The sequence below is a fragment of the Apodemus sylvaticus genome, chromosome 14, assembly GCF_947179515.1.
Source record: "Apodemus sylvaticus chromosome 14, mApoSyl1.1, whole genome shotgun sequence".
NCBI lineage: Eukaryota > Metazoa > Chordata > Mammalia > Rodentia > Muridae > Apodemus > Apodemus sylvaticus.
In genome coordinates, this window is record NC_067485.1 from 86,975,307 (window position 1) to 86,996,907 (window position 21,601).

The 21,601-nt window shown below is 42.8% G+C and overlaps 1 protein-coding gene across 1 annotated transcript; it reads right to left on the minus strand.

Moving 5' to 3' along the window:
• Nucleotides 1–729: 729 nt before the first annotated feature.
• Gtpbp4 (GTP binding protein 4) lies at nt 730–19,497 on the minus strand. Its single transcript, XM_052156850.1, has 17 exons — nt 19,384–19,497; nt 16,298–16,468; nt 15,746–15,849; nt 15,530–15,666; nt 14,354–14,454; nt 13,926–14,018; nt 12,840–13,031; nt 12,346–12,411; nt 9,707–9,796; nt 9,277–9,387; nt 8,023–8,100; nt 7,300–7,351; nt 6,462–6,562; nt 5,148–5,345; nt 3,447–3,512; nt 2,635–2,784; nt 730–1,759 (listed from the first exon to the last, which is right to left on the minus strand). The coding sequence occupies exons 1-17, from the start codon at nt 19,429–19,431 to the stop codon at nt 1,607–1,609; spliced, it is 1,911 nt and encodes a 636-aa protein (XP_052012810.1). The 5' UTR covers nt 19,432–19,497; the 3' UTR covers nt 730–1,606.
• Nucleotides 19,498–21,601: the final 2,104 nt, after the last annotated feature.

Below are 21,601 nucleotides of genomic sequence, written 5' to 3' on the forward strand. Positions count from 1 at the left end.
GAGTCTCTACCACTTTTCCTGTTAAAGACTGTTCAGTGGCCGGGTAGTGGTGGCACAATCCTGTAATCCCAGCACTTGGGAGGCAGAGGCAGGCGGATTTCTGAGTTCGAGGCCAGCCTGGTCTACACAGAGTGAGTTCGAGGACTATACAGAGAAACCCTGTCTCCAAAAAAAAGACTGTTCAAGTGTCTCTCTGGAGGGGTTACTGCTCAATCCCCACCACACCCCACCCACCTAGCGGTCACCCACAGCCAGTTCTTTCTAGTCCTAACAGCAATGAGACCAGATCCCTAACAGTTAAACTAACCATCACACTCTGTTCTAAATATGCTGAGTTTTGTTTTGAGCAGCACTGTTTTGAGGTGTCTTTTGAAAAATCAATACTATGTATGTCAACAATCTTGGTTTCATAATTTGTGTTGCATTTTCCTGACTTCTGCCATTAGGAAATACAAACTCTAGCTAAGTCTTATTTTCCTCCTCTCATTAATTTTTCCAGTGTCTCTTTGCTTTCTCACTAAATACAAATTCTGTTAAGAAAAAAAAAGCTAGAATTTCTACTGATACATGACTAATTCTATAATTTAATCAAGTTATTAGGCATACCAATGATTATAGACTTTAATTATCTAGACATTAAAAAAATAGATCAAAACATCAAATTTCATCAGAGAACTAAATCACATTAAAAAGCCAATTTAAAAAAAAGAAGTCTCAATAGAGTCCATATAATTTTAGGATAAAATATATAATACATTTAAGCATCGCTGGGTTTTGATAAAGGTTTTGATAGAACTGTAGCTCGGACAGGAAGCACTGACAGTTTTAAGAGTGTCTTCTCATCTGTGGACAGGGCTGTAGTTTGAGGCACACCAGGATCCCTCTCATAGATGCTTCTGTCCTTTCCAGGATCAATCTTAATTCAGCAATTGTTTATGAAAGAAGATTTTTTTTTGGTTTTGAGCCTATACCCCAGGCACTTACATCCTTTAAAAAAGTACTTTTGCTTTAAGAACAAAAAAGCAAAGTCCTTTTCCCCACTCCCCTCCTTATGGCCATCAAGTGACTTGCAATTAAATCACACAAAATTTAAGTAATCAAAACTACGTTTTTGCTGGATGTTTACTTTGGATAAAATGGTTGAAGTTACGACGATACATTGGTACTACAGGTTCAGAAAATAATTTAAAAGAGTAATTTAAGTTCTGGCACACCCTAACTGTAAGTAGGATAGCCTTCTGCCTAGACCTCCCAGCAGGGATACTTTAACAAAAATAGGTACTTCGTTTGGGTGACAAAAGTCCCACTACAAAACAGTTTTCCCCCAATAAAGCAGCCTCCTTACACCAATAAATCTCTTCTGCAAAATGAGTCCCGCGGCTGTGAAAGCAGCCCAGGTACAGCGCTCTGTAGTAACATCCGCACTGCACAGCGACAGCGCTGCTCCCTCAGGCTTCGCCAGTGGTCAGCAAAGTAGCAAGCGTTTCAAAGTCATTCCCACTGTTTCTTTTGGTTAACAGAGGGTGATTCCAAATTCTATAAACACACCAGACCACACCCAGAAATAATCAAGAGTCTAGCTAAACTGTTGCAGCTGAGGAGGACACTATCTCCTGTCCTTTTTACCAGCTTTCCTCTTCCCAGACAGTAAGTGCTTGGGCTTCATATCAAACACATGCCTATCTGCTTCCCCTTTCTTCCCCAAGCGGTTCATCTTCTTCTGAGCTTTCTTCATCATAGTCTTGGCTTTCTTCACCATCTGTACAGGAAAATACACATTAATGAAAACCACATTCTGTCCTGCACTGTTCTCTCAGACCACCACACTATCTGCAGGAACTCAATGACTATCTGGAGAACCCTTGGACCTTTATCAGTTACAAGACTAAAGTCTCTGTTCAGATGTTCAGAGTAACACACTGACACTCAGGACCGTGAGAACACACGCTCCTCATCCGACTCTTATCGATGTCAGGATTAAAACCCAGAGCTCTAGAGTGCACTTGTAATCCCGCTGACCATGGAAGCAGCCAGTCTGGACGCTCAGCCAGCCTGAGATGCAGAGTGAAACACTGCCTCAACTCAACACTCATTTCCTAGACTGCCAATGAAAATGACACCTGAAACAAAAACTTCAGGCTGCCATTAGAGAGCCTGCCAGTTTACAAAGCTTTTCTCTTACAAAATACAAAATTAAAAAAAATTTTTTTCCTCAAAAAGAAACTTCAGTGAGATTTTAAAACACCTAGTGCATCTCTGAAAAAGACATTATGAATAATACCACAGTGACTAGTTACCACCTTGAAGGGAAAATAATTCCCCTAGTGACATAGATGAACAGTTCCCTCCCGGCTATTTCCTCACAGAAAGCCTGGACTGTCCACTTTATGAGGTCATGTCTCTGTCTATCCTCCACATTAAAGGTTTCAGAATGGTTTGTCAGAACACCTATCCAGGGGATCCAACTGGTCCGAGTGCCTCTCCAAAGGATGCTACAAAGTGGAAGGTGGATTGAACAGGTAATCTCTTAATCACAACCCTGCTCAAGTCATGGCTGGTGCTTGCTGGGGGTTCTATGAAATAAATGCCCCTGAAGGCTCTTATTTTCTTTTGTCCCAGATCAAAGAAACAAACCTTGACATCCCGAAGACCAGAAACATCACGTGGAGTTTTAGAGCAACTCCGACTCCGACTCCGGGCTATGGAGGACGGTGGAACAGATTCTTCTCGTTTTCTTTTCCTGGTGGCACTCCGAGATCTTCTTGCCTGGACTGCATAGTGGGCCTGAAACACACCAACAATGCTCTTGGTCACAATCAAAATTAGTCCAACCAGACGAGAAGACAGCAAGGTCTTAAGAATCATTATCACACAAGTGAAAGACTCTGGAAGGCCCAGTGTGACTTACTAGCAGAGGGTCTAGTCTAAAGCCAGGGGTTAACTGTCAAAGGCTCCTGTCCTTCCTGAGAAGGTTCCAGAAACGTCCGGATCAGCACCCATGCTGGTGGTGAGGTGGTGCTCTTGAGCCACAGCTCTTGCACACCCGGTATGCTAATGTTCTCTACTGGTTGTCATTTATCAAGAGCAGCAATGACAATGGCTTTCCTTGGTCGACAGTTTATATGATACGTGTTGCTGTTTAACCTCCCACTCCAGAGAGCTGAGGCTACAGAAATGCTCATCAGTTACATTTATGCACATCCTGTGTGTGCTATGACACTGACAGGAACACAATCACCTAGGGACAGATTTCTCAGAAGGCACCCACATCGTTAAGCAACGCCTGGCTGTGGGTAGGGTTGGCAGCACATGCCTGACTCCCAGCACTGGGGAACTAGAGGCAGGGAAATGCTGAGTTTGAGGGGGGGCTGGGTGACACAGCAAGACACAGATCAAAACAAAAGAACACAGATCATCTGAAACCATGCTGCCCTCCGCAGACTTACATTGTTTTTATCATCCATGTCCACACCAAGACTACGCATCTCATTCTCCAAATCTGCCCGTTGAACCTGAAGCGAGGGAGGAAAGATAACTTGTTTTAAATAAAATGTCTGCTGAAATTTAATTTTAAAAGATATTTTAAAAGAAAAAAGAGAAGGAAAACACACAGGTGATACTGTGATGGACAGATAAATAGGTAAACATTTTTTGCTTCTGTTCCGGGATCCTAATGCTCACAGCCCTTATCCTTTCTCAGGGACTGGAACAGAAAGCAATAGAACATTTGGCCCTTAGTCCGTGGTTCCAGAAGCTCCTGAGTAAAGGAGACTGTTAACTATGGCACGTCAGGTCACAGGTAGGACTCAGGCAGTCAGTCTGTCTGTCTCTCAGTCTGTTTCTCTTCTGCCCCATTTCACAAGCTCCACTTTCTTCCTAAGGACTAACTAGTAAGCTGCAGCAATTAATGTCTCTATGGAAGGACATGCTACAACATTAGTATTGTATAATACAACATGTATACAACAGTATAATATTACCAATACATATAATATTATATACATTCTCTCTTCCAAGACAGATAATGGAACTTAAAAAAGTTCCTTAACCTTCCCCGCCTTTCTGTCTGGGAGCTGGCCAGCTCTGACAACCTTGCTCTAAGACCCTGCTTCAGAGGAGCAATGGTATGTAGCAGAGAAAAGGCCCAAAGAGGGTAAGCAGACAGGTGTAGCTTAGCTAGCATTAGATTAGACTCTTGCCCCTCACACTCTACAGTTCAGGATCCAAGTTTGTTTATGCAAAAAGCTTTATAAAAACCCAAAAGAATAGTTTGTAGTAACTCTAGAGGCCTAGCTTACAGGAAAGTGAGACACGCCCAACCATGTACTAAGAGGGCAGCGTGCCCCAGGACCAGCAGGCTCCTTCAGACTGCCCCCTACTCAGCACTTCACTGCCGTTATCTTTTAAATTTTAAAATACACTTTATAATGAACTGGCAAATGAACAACAAAAGGGAATGTTTTCCCAATTTCTAGTAAGTTAATCATACTCAAGACAGCATCAGGGAAACCACACTCTAACTGGAGAGCCGAGCTCTAGAGGCCCAGACTCATGACTGACGTCTCCAGTGGGGCTACTCCGGAGCAAGGAAACTTGCAGCTTCTTGGTTTTGATGTTACGTTCAGGTAGATAGCGTGGGAAGTGAATTAACTTAGGGGAGATGCAGCCGAGTCTGCTGCAGGGCTGACTGATGGCGTGATGGGCTGATAAACTACCTTGTAGATTTAGGAGTCTCAATCAATAGATAAGTTAAGTAATATAAAAATTTTAGCAGTACACAGCTGGAATCCTGGCACCTATGGAGCAGGAGGAGTCAGAGGCCCCTCGGCTACCAAGGCTCAAGGCTAGCCTGGCTTGAATGAGACCTTATTTAACAACGAACATCCTCAACCCTCATCAAGTTTAGTTTTAACACACCACTGCAGCAATGACTCAGTCTGTAACAGGGATGCACCTAGAGCTGCAATGCATGGAGAAAAGGTACAACTGTCAGAATCTAACAGCCCAAAGAAAAGACCCTCGTAGGTCAGTGTGCTGAGAAGCCCTGGGTGTGCCACCCCGTACCCCGGGGAGTGGACTCTCAGGGCGGACTGCATGGGATTCAGCACGCAAGTTCGGACATTGCCTCTGCAGTGCTCAGCACTGACCTTCTTGGCAGTTCGGGGCATCCTGGGTCCCTGTGTATTCTTTTCCTTGGACTGTAGAATTTTCAACTTCTTCTTTTCTCTAATTTGTCTTGCCAGCTGTCGGATCTCCACCATTTCCTCGTCTTCACTCTCAGAGTCACTGTCGTACTCACCAGCAGCTGTTCGCAGCTCTTCTTCCTTTTCCAACTCTTCTAATTTCTTTAAAAAAAAAATCATAAAATTAACAAAGAAAAAATTGGAAGTTAGTGTAGCAACATATTTACTCGAATCATGTTTTCTTAAGTACCTGAAGATATGAGAAAGTTGTGTGGTCTAGTCACAACTGGGCCCCACTCATACACAGTTAATCTCATGGAAAAGAGGATATATGAAGGCCAAAATGACAGCATGAACACTGTATGCACTATTTTCTGCCAATTCCATTTCATCTTTAAAGACAAAAATGTAGGGACCCCTTCCCTCATTCCCTAGTGTTCCCAGCAGATACACACACAAGATAAATGTGTACAAACTCCCATTCGTCCTCTCAAATGCATGCTAAACACAACTACACTGGTTATGAAATGACACTTTAAATACACACATAGGTTGGGGATGTAGCAAAGTGACAAAGTCCAACAAGCACAAGATCCTGGGCTGATTCCCAGCAACACACACACACACACACAAATAGATAAATACAGTCAGATAAATAAATGAGAAGATAAATATGTAAACATTGACAGGCAGTAAAAAAGCAAGCCAGGGAAAGGCACCACAACAGGAGAAAGGTCAGCGATGGGACAGGCCTCCAGGGGAATGTGTCTCAGAAAAAAGCAGGACCCACTGAAGTAAATCCCCTTTCAGATTAGAAGGATCCAAACAAAAATGTCAGTGAGACGGAGAAATCTGGAAATCAGAGCTCACACCCCATGGACTGAATTTTCTTGGTAATTCAACTTCACCTGCTAAACTAGCAAAAGACTGCAGGAGGAGGTCTGAGAAGACTCAAAAAATATTGATAGTGGTTACAGAGGGAGGACGGAGCCAGTGACAGGATTTCCACACTGGAGCATCAACACAAGCAAAATGACAGAGCCACTGCAGCTCAGTGTGGAAGCTGGGCACCGCCAGGACCTCACAGAACAAAGGAAACAGAGACTAGAGAACAGTGTCTTCAGAATGGAGGAGTGATGTCTCAAGAGAGGAGAGAACAGGGTGGAAGGGTGTCTGAGGGCACAGAGAAGGAGAACAAGGAGTAAACGTTAGTGAAGCTGTGTTTGCATCTTCTAGTCATGTCAAAGTGGGAAAGGTAATCCAAACAGCATTGCAGACCTTCATGATAGCAGGATCAATATAATCAGCAACATTGTGGCCTTCCCAAATCTCTGGTATCTTATCATATTTCTCAGATGAATTCATTAAGTCCCAGTATTCTAATATTGAAAAGGAAAAAGGAGTTATGTTTATGGTAGTTTCTAGTATCTTCAAGTACTGTGCCATCAAAATGATTATTCTGGATATCAAGTAAAATCACTTTATAGCCTAACAGTTCAACACCACTTAATTTCTACTAACAAGAACGACACTGACCCACCTGTGTGTTTAACTTCCAAATACTACAAAAAATAATCCTTTCATCTGAAACAATAGGAAATAATATGGAAGACATTTTGTACAGCTCTGTAAGCCTGCAACTTCCAGTCTTCAAAAAAATGAAAATTTGGGGGCTAGAAAGATGGCTTGGCAGTTGACTGCTCTTCCAGAGGTCCTGAGTTCAAATCCCAGCAACCACATGGAGGCTCACAACCATCTGTAATGGATTTTTGTTTTGTTTTGTTTTTTCAAGACAGGGTTTTTCTGTGTAGCTCTAGCTGTCCTAGAACTCACTCTGTAGACCAGGCTAGCCCTGAACTTAGAAATGCACCTGCCTCTGCCTCCCAAGTGCTGGGACTAAAGGCGTGCGCCACCACTACCCGGCTGTAATGGGATCTGATGCCCTCTTCTAGTGTGCCTGAGAGCGTGACAGTGTACTCATATAAATAAAAAATAAGTCTTTAAAGGAAAAAAAGTAATAGCTTATAAACCAATAAACTCACTGGAAGACTTTCACTTAGCTTCTTTCTTTTCTAAACACTTTTCATACAACTGGCATTGCAAACACCTTACTTACTCTGAAGATCCAATATATAATCATCTCCCATCTCCAGCTCAAGATCTCTTTCCTGCAAAGAAAATTCCCAAAAGTTTGTTTAAACTTTTATATCCTCAGATGCTTTGTAAGCCCCTTACCGATGAAAGTCTCCGACCTTCTGTGCGTCTATGTCGATCAGAAGGGCTGGTTTTGCCCACCTAGTGGATTCTGTTCACTGCAGTATGACATCAACTGAGAAACTTCATTCAAGAGTATGTTAAGTGGGGGCTTCAAAAGGAGCCAGGTGGTGGGGACAGAGGCAATTTCGGGCCCTGGCAAGATGGACTCCAGGGTCGAACACAGACAGGATCACAGGGAGAGGCCATATTAGCCTGATTCCTGATGTTCTGGAACTCTTCCTGTACCCAGTGTTACCTTTGTTATTTTGTAAACTTATAATTCAGGATCGCGCACAGATATTTGGGAGAGGGGAGTGTGTATGTGCAGTATGTCAGACTATCCTAATTGTAGTATCTCTGGTTCCCATTAAAAACCATCAAAAAGAGTATGTTAAAATTCACTACTGTGTCCCTGAATATTTGAGAGCCCAACCCTGGGCACACTCAGTTTGCATCTCCTGAATCAACTCTGATTCATGTGGCTAAAGCCGGGCCTGCTGTCTACCCACCATCCAGCGTTACTTTGTCTGGTGCACAGGCACGCCTCTGTCTAGGAAACCCAGACAAAAAGTCAGTAACCTACCCTCTTCTTCTTGGGCTCTGCAATCTCCATTCTCTTCCTTCGAGCTATCACTCCTTCTGGGATGAACGGGGGTCTCTCCTAAGTAGACAAGCGTATGAAATGCCTTCCCAAGTATGAGAGAAACTTAAAGGACCCAAGCACAAAAAACAAAGGGACACAAAACAACACAAACCAACTAAAATAAAATGCATTCTGGGGAGTGAGTTTTGGAGCCAGAGTGGGCAAAAGAGAAGAGACAACTCCCCAAATTGGTTCTATAGTTACTTCATTTGGAAAAAAATAAAAATTATCCTAAAACATGTAAGAAAAACACACAGGAAACAGTAGACTGAGAAGCAGACAGAAACCTATGTATGTTTAGAATCTAACAGCATTAAGTTCATTAGTTAGTTGAGCCCAATGACTGCCCCCGAGAAGGAAGGCCCTCCAGTCAGAAAGCTCTCCTCCTCAGGAGGAACAAAGTCAGCACACCGCAGAAACAAAAGCATGATAAAAACACAGAGGAAATAACACTGAAGTGTTTTAGAAATGAATGCTGCCAGTTTTCTGTAGAATCCAAAATCTACTAACTACCAAAAGAAGTACTGATGGCAATGTTCTGAAAATGTGCAAATTTTTGAGATGTTAAAAACAACAACAACATAAAGAGGGGTTGGAGAGAGAGAGTTCCGTGGTTAAGAAAGTATTTTGCTCCTGCAGAGACACCTCAAGCGGCTCACCGCTAACTACGACTTCAGTTTCGGGGGATCTGATGCCCTCTCTTGGCCTCCACAGACACCAGGAATGCAAACTGTGTACATATTTACAAAGCAGGCAAGGAAAAAAAAGTGATAAAGGAAAAAAACTTTAGGAACTTATATTCTGAAATACAGATTTACTTGTAGTAATACATAAAGATGTAGACTGCTTTGGCAGAAAATAAAAACATAAAAAAAAAATATGCTTCCATTGGCTCACGGGACAGGGATGTGTGATAATTACACCCAAACCACTTTTAAGGGACAAGCAAGACGTTACTAGCAACAGACGCTGATAGGGAGAAGTGGGCGCATACAACTCTTTATTTCAGCTCATGCACGTGAGCTTTTCTTTCCACAAACACACATGACTTTACCATGAATGAACAACAAAACCTACACATGAATTTGTGTACACATGTAACAATCTGCAACACCAGGAAAAGGCCTGTGGCAAGCAACCACTGCGCAAGCAAGCACAGCAGTACGAAACTGACCCCAGCAGGGGCCGCCTCACCTTCTCATCTCTCTTGTTTGGCACCGCTAAGTGCAGTCTGTTCAGAACCTCGTTCACTTTATTTCCTTTCATTTTTGTTTCTACTCGATGAGCCAAGAGCCTGTCACAAGCCTAAGAAAGCACAAAGACAACATTCACAAAGCCAGGCCCCAGCCTCCCATTACAAGGAAGAATCAAGTCGTCTCCACTCATCCACAGGTGGACAACTGGGTATGGGACTTCCTCCATATTTCCTTTCAGATGGTAACTAGGTCCCCATAGGACTCTAACAATTTAAACAACTAATCCTACTCAAGGAAAACAAAACAAAACAAACAAAAAAACCCACCTAAATTATTTCCAGTGTTAGCAATTCCTCAAATGAAAAGTTTCCCACCACAACTGACCATTCTCAAACAAAAACACTGACCCAAGTTAAGGAAGCACTAACCTCTGTTTTAACTTGAATGACACCTTCCTCAGTCAGGGTACTGGTCTCAATGACAGGGAATCCTTCAGCCTGCAAGTCTAGAAATATTTTCTAGGAATACAAAAGAAGTGAAATGTACCTTATTGTTTTTGTTTCCCAGAGAACAAAATATACTGTTTTACAAATGGAAGTTGCAAACACTATTTGTTCATCAGCTAAGATTTGTTCTTAACTCTTGAAGAACAGTTTTAAGTTAATTAAATAAATTAATTAAATAAAAAATTAAATAAGTAAGTGGAACAGCAGAGCCAAGTGGATCTCTGAGTTTGAGGCCAGCCTGGTCTACAGAGTGAGGTTCCAAGACATTGAAGCTACACAGAAAAATGCTGCCTCAAAAATAAAACAAACACCCTCCCCCCCCCCACACACACACACACAGAATCAAACCAGATTAAAGTCACATAAATCAGAAACTCTATGGGACACTCTGTAAGCTCTCCCCTACTCTCCAACTCCCAGAACTAGGGACTAAAGTCAGTTATAAGTGCTGCCCACTGACCTATATCCACAAACTCAAGATGTAATTTCTCAGGAGGAAAAATACAAGAAAAGAGAATGCCCAACTTCTGCTGTGTTTTGTTTTAAAAAGGCAGGCCCTTGATTTGTAGCCCAGGCTAGCTTAGACAATACACAATATATAACACAAGCTAACTTCTGCCTCAGCCTCCATCTGTTGGGGTGTCTGATATATAGCTCCTCATGCAGACAAGATCAACTCTTCTAAATTTGTTTTCAATGCTATTTATTTTAAAGTTTCTGCTAAAACAGCCCAAGAGAATATTTTAGAAAACATAAAAATATTTATTAAGTTTCATTTTACAAATCACTGAGACTTAACAGCATGCCCTTCTCAAATGTCATGTTTACACGTACAAGCATCTTCTAGTTGGAGACAGGTGGCCAACTTCTAACAGACATTAAAAGTTTCCATGAACAAGCAAGGCCAACTTCTGTTATCAAGGGACTAGAGCATGGATTTAGAGAAAGCTAGGGTCTCTGAGCACAAACCCTGTCATTTAGTGACAAATGTGTGTAATGCCGTCACTGAGCCTCCCAGGCACGTGCTAACTGTTAGTGTTGGTACCATGTGGTAAGAACCCCAATGTTAAAGGACAGGCTCTATAACAGGTGTTTAGCAAGCTGCAGATTTTAACAGCATCCACTTCCCAATAGTGTAACACCAACAACTGCAGATGTAGGCATTGTTTTTACTAGAGAAATGAGGCACCAGAAAGATGACCTACCTACGGTGACGTCAGTTCTCTACTAACAGCTGGCGAGTAATCAATTATGCAGGCATCACCTCCACTAGCCAAACCGCTGGGCCTCAGCAGGGTGACTCGCTTTGCTCCCACACTGCTGAGTACTAAGGCTGGACCTGAGCTGACCCCTCAGTGAGTGACCCCTGACCACGGTCTGTTTCACTTCAGCCTTCCTCGTGCTACCCATTCTCGGCCCCTCCTCTCTTCAATGGCATTTAGATTGACAAATTAAGATTACTTATAAGATATAAAGGTCTTCTGTTTCTCTTTCTTTTTAAGATAAACTGATTCTCTGACACTGGTATTAGATAATTAGTAATTTAAAGAATACAGGGTTCTGCCAGCTAATCTTACCACATGGGATGAACATGAGGATCAAGAGTTCAAGGCCATCCTAACCTACATTAGACTTTAAAGTCTGTCTTTAAATAAATAAGTAGCCAAACAATACCAAAACTTGCTGTGTTCTGCCCTAAGAAGACAACTTAAGACAAGCTAATCCTTCCCATAAACAGAAGTCCCTCCTACTCAGTAATCTTCCACCTTGGCTTAAATATGACATAGGTATATCCAGACAGCATTTTTACTCTAGTGTATTAGTTTCAGAAGCCAGTGTGCATTAGTCACTTGTGCAAACTCATATTGCTGGGATACCCCAGGGGTTTGGATCAGGAAGGAGTCTGTGGTATTAATTTCTGACAAGCTACAAGGTAAATGTGAAGAGGCCTCAGGGCCTGCAGTGAGAGCACTGCACAAGGACGTGTCTCTCAAAGCACTTATCCTGAAAACTGCCTACTAAAAGGGTTAAACTGAAAATGTATGGCTGCCAGTGCTGCCTACCTCCTAGATAACGCTGGCAGACACTGTAACACACTCATAGCTCTAAAAAGCCGTCCTCTAAGAGCTTAGAAGGTGTTCTCTTTCACTCACTTGTCAAACTTACTTAGCTAAAAATTCCTTTAGAAAATCAAGTAAGCCATGTTTATACTCGTTCTCTAGAACATTGATATCCTAAGGCCTGGAAAGGATAAAAGCACACCACAAGGTACCCAGCTCCCCTGGGCACCAATTTAAAAGCAGTCCTCTCCTAGGGAAGCGCATTTCCCAACAGCTCATTGTAGCAACCCCCAAATGCAGGAGTTTCTACAGACTGGACACAGAGCAGGAATCAGGAAACTGCATTTCAAGTTTAATGTCCTGCCAGTAAACCCAAGGATCATCTCGTTTTCTAAAATAAAAACCCGTTCTGGAAGCACTAAAAATCTTTCTAAATGATGGTCTAAGGACTCAAAGCTATTTTAAAAGAAAGTATATGTAATTAATGTATCAGTGACTTACCTGATCTTCTTCAGAAAGTTCAGCTATTCTCTTCACATCACATTTGTTTGCTACAACAATAAGAGGCTAGCAAGAAAGAAATGAAGTTATTACATTTACATTACAGAATAATGCAGTCCCCTCTCTTCCTCCATGCATTTGCTTCCTGCAATTTCATTTACCCAAGCTGAAATCAACCATTGCCATAAAATTCAAAGTAGAAAGTTATATAAATATACAACACGTAAATTTAAATGTTATCCTAAGCAGTGCAGTCAAGTCTTATCTTAGTGCTGTATCCCAACCAGGACACACACCGCCCTTTGTCCGGCTTACTACTGTATGTGCAGTAGTCAGGCAGCCAGCCACTTGGCTTATATAAGCTATCATATCAACTGTCACATCACTAACATAGAACACTCGGCACCATCTATGGTTTCCGTAGTCTTAGACCCTGTTACCTACGAGTAAGAAGGTACTAACTTGTACATTAAAGTATTAGTTAGCACACTTACCTTGTTGATAAACAGAGGTCTGATATTCTGGAAGAGTTCTAATTGCTCCTTTAACCCATGTCCACACTGCTCAGATAAATCCATCACATACAGAACTGCAGCTCGGAGGTGGGCCAGGGCTGTGATGGCCTGCATCTCAATGGTGTTCCGATCCTCCAAAGGATGATCCAAGATCCCCGGGGTATCTACAACCTAACAACCAGGCTTCATCAACCAAAGTATACTCACTCAAAAATGTCTTGGCTGGCCCTAGAGTCATTCTCATACATCCAAAACAGTTCTAACAAAACTAGTGAGTTAAAATATGACATTGAAAACTGCTCATAGTAAGAAAAAAAAGTACACATTCTTTATAAGACAAAAATCCAATCCAGGAGCTTGGTAGGGTGGCTCATATCTGTAACCTACACCACGGAAGCAGAACTAGGGCTGCCTTGAGATTGAGACTAGAGTGACCTACAGTGAGCTAGGGTTACCCTGGCTAAAGTGAAGTCTCTCAGAGGAACGCATGCAGGGGTCTAAGGACAGCCTGCAGAGCCTATTTAAAGAGATACTGGCCCTGGGAGAAATGAGCCTTTTGTTCACATGGCTACCAAAAAACAGAAAACTAGAATAAATGACAAACTCTCCCAACTCCTAAGACTTTGCTTTATCATTTTTAAAGTTAGATTTGGTTGTAACCTAGATTGTTCTATGTTTTTCAATAGTAAAGACCATTTCTAGTAACAGAACTTCAAATAACAGGAGAATTGTATTCATTAGAAGCCTCAGTAAGGAAATAAAATCACCCCTGCAAATGCAGAAGTCCAAACGGCAGCTGCCAGCTTCCTGTCGGTTACACGAATGTGGTCTGTCATCACACATCTCCAATGCTCAGGCCAGTTCTCCTTATGGTAATGGAGAGATTTCAAGTTCTTGGTGAGACCAGAGAAACCACCCCTCTACCTCAGAACTGTCCCTAGAGGATGCTGCTAACTATTCTAAGTGCTCTCCAGGGTGAAGATATGCTTCAGCTCTTTAGAAATCATCGAATTCTATCAAAACCAAAACCCAGGTTTCTGTTCTGTTTGCAGACAAGACTCTCACCTGCCAGCGCAGATACTTATAATCCATGTGCCCAACAAACAGAGATTTGGTGGTAAATGCATAGGGCTGAACATCCACATCTGCTCTTGTCACCTCGAAGAAAACAAAACCAAAAACAATATTTTCAGTCACAAGCGTTCCACACCACAATTTCCCCCAAATAATCTAAGCATGGCAGAAACTGCATGGCACATGACAATCAAAACGAGTGGTCTTGGCAATCACTACTTAAATATAGGTTCAGACAATGAGTGAAACCTTCCAAAGGAAGGTGGATACCTCGGCACTAGATTTCCTGAAGACAGGGCAGTCTCTATTAATGACTAGTCAGAATATCCCAAGCACACTCTAAACCCCACAAAGGGACTTCAGCAGAACCCTGCCCTAAGCTAACAGAGCGCTGCTTTATTTACGAAGAAAGCACCTACCTTATTGATGAAGCTGGATTTCCCAACATTTGGATACCCACACAAAAGCAGAGTCCTTGTATTTGGATCAATGCTTGGCAAGCGGGATAAATGCTGACGTACTAGAAAGAGTTTAAGTTAAAAATTGAGAATCTAAGATTGGCTTGAAATATTACTTGCTATGTCATTATACTCTAGGCTCACTGCTGTTTTAATAACCTTAGACAGCACAAACTCCTCCTCACTGCAGGTTTTAGGGGGCAGCAGGAGCACACTGGTTGCTGGGCTCAAAGCTGTATCCTGCTAGACACTCGCTGCATCACTATCCCCAACACATTTTTACTTTGAGACAAAATCTCACTAAACAGACTGTGCATTCAATAGACCTCAGGCAGGCCTTGTTTTAGTTTTTGGTTTTTCGTGCCAGGCTCTGGCTGCCCTGGAACTCACTCTCTAGACCAGGCTGGCCTTGGACTCAGAAATCCGCCTGCCTCTGCCTCCCAAGTGGTGGGACTAAAGGCGTGCGCCACCACACCCAGCTCTCAGGCAGGCCTTGAACCTACATTCTTCCTACCTCAGCCTCCCGAGCAGCCAGACTACACTTTTGTAATTGCAAAAGTGATGGAGAAAATGAGGAACGTGACAAGTCACAGGAAACTGACAGCATACACACGAACACACAACACAAGAGTATTTTCCCAATATGGTTACACCAAGAATCACGTACTCACCTACCAATCTGCTGTTTCAGTTGCCTTAAGTCAAAATGAGACTAAGAACCAGGTTTGGGAAAGATGGTTTCGAATACTTGGTCCACAGTGTATTTGCAAGTGTACAAGCTTGATCTAAAGTATTTCCACTTAGTTGTCTCACCTGTCACACTAGCACAGCTCCAGCATGGTGCCACTGAGCTATCAGAACCCCACAGGTCTGTCTGTAGGACACTTTCAAAGAACCTTGACGAATCATTTCAGGGAAAAGAGCACAATGCCCAACACAACATTTGTGGGACTTGGGGCTTAGTCCAAGGTCCAATTTCCAGCTCTAACTCAGAAATTTCCTATTAAATAAAAGTGTTTTCAGGGGTAGGCTTCACTTACTAAATAGTAGAAACTTGCACTGAACCTCAAAAAAAAAAAAAAAAAGAGCCCCAAACATGAAAGAACATAGTAAATATGTTTTATGTTCAACAAGTACCTTGTTCCAAATACTCCAAACTCTGCCTCTGTCTCTTGATAATAGTGCACATCCGTCCAAGGGCAGCGCGCTTCAGCTGCTTGCATCGGTACAGAGAATCACCGTATTTCATAAGTCGCACATAATCTTTAGCAACACTTAGAAAAAGAGAAATATCTAAGGGTTTGTATTTTTTGATAATAACTTACAAGATACTATAGTAAGAAGGTACCTTACTTGTCCACCAAGTTTTTGGCAATATTTATTTGACCTAAAGCCAACTTGTAGTGATCCTTGTCATAGAGAATATTCATCAAGTCAGCATAAAACGGATGGATATCCTACAATGAAAAATGAAACGCACATCACTGTTCCGCCAGTTTCTTGGCCTTATGTAACACACAGCAGAGAAGCAGTTCCCTTTCCTTTCTTCAAACCTGTCGCTCTGATCACCAGACCCCTGCATCTTCTGGCCAATAACGCTGTCAAATCACCCCTAAAGAAACAAGCAATCACTTGTAGTCACACTAACCTCAATCCTATTACAGTGACAGAACTACTTAGGACCCAGTTCTCCCCACAGACACTGGGTTTTGCACCCACACACACTCGGGGGTGGGGGAGCTGGGGAGGGAGCGGCGGGCTCCCTAAACTGTTTCGCTAATGTTCTCAGGAAGAGAAGTAACTGACAGATCAGTTATTTCATTTCTTCTCTAATAAATTAATACATCCACCAGGTTAATATGGCTCTCTGAAGGCTTATATTTTATAGCCATTCTTGTCACTTACGTCCAATTTGGGGAAATCTGACAGAATCTGTGACAGTCTGTCATGGTAATTCTGTTGAGTAAATTTGACTTTTCTCATATAAAAATGTCGAATTCGATGAATTTGATAATGTTTATGAATAACCGTTGGAGTCTTTCGTTGAGTCTTGGATAATGTCAGGTCAATAAAGTCCTATAATTAAAGAAAATAATAAGATAAAATTCAAACATGTATTTTCTATCCATTTGCTTATAACCTTCTTAAAACATTAATCCAGTAGTACATGGTTTAAATTACAAAATTTACTTTTTTAAAATCAATTGTTTTATATACAGCTTGGCTCATCGTTATAGTTTCTGGCCTTTATGAAACTTACTCCCCACCACCAAGACTAAGATAGTTGGGAGACTCTCAATACTTTTCAACGCCCTGTTTTAATTATGCCCTCACTCAGCCCCTACAAGTATGCCACCATGATCATCCAGGCCACATCTTAAAACTATCCAGCCCCTGTCCCTGATAATGGAAATACACTCCATGTGCCCAGCCACCCCAGGACCCTCGTCTGAAATACCTGTGAATACTCCCAACTGATGGGGAAGTCGCTTTGTCACTCTTTCAATAAAAATATGCATGGGGTGGAAGGACTTGCTAATGGTTGCTGAAATATATTTTTCCCCATGTTTTTTAATGTTATTTTAACTTCTAAATTCCTAACTCAAGAATAAATCAGAAGAAAAAGAGACAGCTCCTCAATTTCAAGGACTTTGTAGCTTTGATTTTAAGGGGGTATAAAATGAAAAATCTAAACCCATCATCTAAAATGTCCTATGTATGTTGAGGAGACTACTTGAGGATCTGAGATGTTTGTACCTATTCACTTTTACGCAACCAGAGAAAGCTGTTCTACTTTCCCTTGATCGCTTCCATTAATTCAACAATATTCATCATTTCCTATAACAAAGGAATAGAATGAACATAATGCTGAAGACAAAACAGTGAATAAGATGCCAAGATCCAGTGAAGCAAAACCAAAGGCAAACAGGTCCTCACAATCCAGTGTGCACTGGTTCGAGGAGCCGAGGAGTCCTCAGGCTGCTGCTCTTACACTCTGCTCCTTTCCACGCTCTTCACATCTTCTAATAGTTGCCAACTGCAAAATTTCTCCAGACTCACCCATTTATCAGTATATTCTTTTTCTAAACAGGGTTTCTCTGTCCTGGAACTTGCTCTGTACACCAGGCTAGCCTCAAACTCAAGAGATCCCATGCCTTTGCCTCCTGAGTACTGGATTAAAGGCGTGTACCAACATCAACCACCCAGTTCTCAATACGTTCTTATGCTATACCAAATCCCTGATATTTATAGTTTATAGTCAGGGTTCCTCCACCCCAAAGCCTTGCCTACCAAAACAGAGAGATATTTGAATTCACTTTATAAAGTGGCACAGTACTTGTGTGTAGAAGAATCCACATACATTTGTCATAAACAGTAAATAGCTGTAACTATATGTAGGGAACATTTCTTAAAAAGTCTGTGTGCCGTGCCTTGTTTATGGCGGCTCATGCCTTTAATCCTAATACTCTGAGACAGAAGCGCATATTTCTCTAAGTTCCAGGCCAGCCATGGCAGCCTGTTTCTAACAAACAAACAAAAAAGAAAATAAAATTTGTGCACATTAAAAATAGATGCAATTTTCAAATAGTGTTTTTGATCTGTGGTTGGCTGAATCTGAATTTGAACTCATACACAGAGGGCCAATTGTATTTCACACACTTCTCCAACATACTGTGGTGGGTATAAATGACTTAGTTATTCCTTCAGAAAATAATTCTTAAAGATGCAGACTATTCTAATGCATATCTATACACAGAACTTAGCACACACTTATACAAAAGTATCCCATACTCTTCAGATTGAGTTTTTTATTTCCAGCCACCAAAGAATTCCCATCACTCATCTACACATATGCAAATTCATCTGTTTTCTAGAAACAGACCTCATTCAGGACAACAGAGATGCATGTTGCTCTAAATTCTTTCCTAGGTGAATTATATTAATAAAGTTCGTTTGACCCGATGAACTCTATTTCCAGTGAAATAAAGTGTACGCGTTCCTTCAATGTGCTTTGAGAAGTGGCTGAGACAGTCAATCGAGCTAAAACAAAATGTGATTCCTAAACGTGATTTCTTTCCAATTACTACAAACTCGTGAGAAACCAGAATGGTTATCAGAAAGAGGAAGAAAGGAGAGATGCAGAGACGTGTAAGAAAAACAACTGTGTTACTAATGAAACATATGGTCTTTGTCTTTTTGAGACAAGGTCTCTCAGAGATCCACCTGCCTCTGCCTCCCTAGTGCTGGGACTAAAGGCGTGCACAACCACGCCCACCAGAAAATACTAGTTCTTTGCAAAACTTTTCAAAACAAGCTCATTCAGAAAGGGGGGGGGGTCGAATATACCCACACGGCTGTAAATTTAATGATAGTGACATTGGTTCCTCTAACTGATCCTGCAATTCAATGCCCATGGCTTGCCAGAGAAACACGTGTATCCTTTTAGGTTTAGCTTCCCTAATACTCGACATTGGGGTGGAGAGTATCCTATTACGTTATATGAATGTGTCCTGGCTGCTTGCGTGCTTATAACCAACTGCATTTTCTAAGTCCAACGACAAATGACAACTACTTGATTTTTTTTTTTACCGTGACAGCACGAATCAAATTCTACTTTAAAGGGAGGGTACTACGGTGAACCTAGCATCCTAAAGCAGGGGTCTCACGACGCTCACCACTAGCCACTTCAGGCTTCCTGCCTTGCTCCTCCTCGCCACGGCGGCAGGTCATACAAGAATCATAGGCTCTGGGACGGTCCTGATGGCTAGGAGGGATTCTAGAGTTTGGGGCACCCATGGACAGAGGGAGAGGGATCTGGTTTCAGAGAGTGGGACTGATCTCCGAGGGTCCCGAGAACAAAGTCGACCTAGCAAGTGGAGTTCGGCACGGAGTCCTCCCTCCCCAAGGCTCGGGGACACAGGCTTGGGCCCTCCTCCACGGCGACTTGTGAGGAAATAGAGATAGGCGGAAACGACCCGTGTCACCCCTACCTTGGCAGACGGCACCACCGTAATCTTCTTGAAGTTGTAATGCGCCATGCCGGCGGTGGAACGCACGCGGAATCCTGGAGAAGACGAGAACCGGACTTCCGCCGTCGGGGTGGGCGGGACTTCCGCTATCCGGCGTGACAGAACTTTAGCGGCGGGCTCAAGCGTTGCGTCATTTCCTGAATGTGCGCGAGGCGTGGCCCGCTTCCGCCTAGACAGGCTTCTAGTCCGACAGCGTCCCCGCTGGGCGCGGCAAGTCCGCCGCCGAGTGATAAGTGGGCCCGGTGAGCCGCAGTGCAGAGCGGCTGGGCTTGAGAGGTGGGGGAGATAACCTTGCCGGGTGAAGGAGGGACTCCAGGCTGGCCACTCCCCTCACCCAAGCAGGCTGCAGGGTTCCAGAGGGTGTTCCCCACCTCCAAGGACGCCTTAGTCAGAGCGAGTGGCTAGCGGGAAGACGCAGCGCAGGTCCCCTGCATCACTTGGTGTCCCCTGAGCAACAAGTGCTGTCGCCTGGCAATGTGGAAAATTAGTTATTCAAGTAAATAATGTTGACGGGGCTTCTGTTGATGGATGTTCCTTCCAGGTAGCCCGAGCTCCCTCTCCTGACCTTGCAGCCTTGCGGTGGTTTGTAGATGCTTGGCCTTCACCTGGCATGTGCCACTAAAAAACAAAAAAAACAACTATCTATCTTTTTATCCTTAATATCTTAACCCTTAGCTCTTGAAAAAAAAGGGGGACTCATCATTTAAGTTATTTCCATACAGATCTAATTCAGTAACATGTAGTCATAAAGAGCCTGGATTCTGTGTCAATTTCTAGGGATAAGAACTACCACAGGAAAAGAATAAAACATCTCCTCTGTCTTGGTTAGGGTTTTACTGCTGTGAATAGACACTATGACCAAGGCAACACTTAAAAGGACAACATTTAATTGGGGCTGGTTTACAGGTTCAGAGGTTCAGTCTGTTATAAAGGTGGGAACATGGTGGGATCCAGGCAGGCATGGTGCAGGAGGAGGTGAGAGTTCTACATCTTCACCTGAAGGCTGCTAGCAGAATACTGACTAGGTGAGGCTCCTAAGCCCATACCCACAGTGACACACCTACTCTAACACCTCTTAATAGTGCCTCTCCCTGGGCCAAGCATATACAAACCATCACATCCTCTTTGTTTATCTGTGAATGTGAAGTTGGAAAATTGGGTCTGGAAACCAAAGCCATTTATCAGCAGCTGTATCTTCTCTGAAATTGTTCATCTGTCGAGGAACCCTAAAAGACACGGACATTATGACTCACCATGAGCCAGACTTAGAACAGCAATGACGCCTCATCGCGGCACACCACCCGCCTATTGGTGAGAATCACCATTCCCCCCACCCCTCTCATGATTTGTCTGTCTTCATTCAGCTTCCTAAAGGCAGATGTGTGTCTCAGATGTTTGAGAGCACATTTTACCATGAAACATACTGATCCGCTTTACCCGGGGTGAACACACCACTGGTCACCTCCAGTAAAACCAAATTGCTGGAAGCCTTTTAAAAGAACTGAGAGCCACCAGCAGCAGAAGACAAATTGTTGATCCTCCATTCCACTGCAAAGAGATTCAGTTGCCAGAGCTAAGAGAGTGTGTTGGTGTAGTGGTTTGAATATGTTTTGGCCAAGGGAGTGGCACTATTTGGAGGTGTATCCTTGGAATAGGTGTGTCATTGTAGGTGTTGGCTTTAAGACCCTCTTCCTAGCTGCCTGGAAGCTAGTCTTTCGCAGTTTGCCTTTGGATGAAGATGTAGAACTCTCAGCTCCTCCTGCACCATGCCTGCCTGGATGCTGCCAAGCTTCTGCCTTCTGCCTTGATGATAATAGACTGAACCTCTGAACCTGTAAGCCAGCCCCAGTTAAATGTTGTTTTTATAAGGATTGCCTTGGTCATTGTGTCTGTTCACAGTAGTAAAGCCCAAATTAAGACAGTACCTTAGTATAGAGAGCAAGCTTTGGCTATAGTAAAAGGTCATTTTCAAGGGCATTCTGCCAAACTTCTGCCTGCAAAAGGTGTCATGGTTTTAAAAGGGAGGGGGCTCATTTTGTAGACTTGTTCTCTGCTTTCTAGCTGTAATTCTGATTGATGAAAAATACATCTTGTAATGGATGCTGTGCCAGGGAAATGTGAGAAAGTTCTTAGCTAAAAGGTGCCTTTGTGTGTGTGGGGGGAGGGGGAGGTTAGCCAT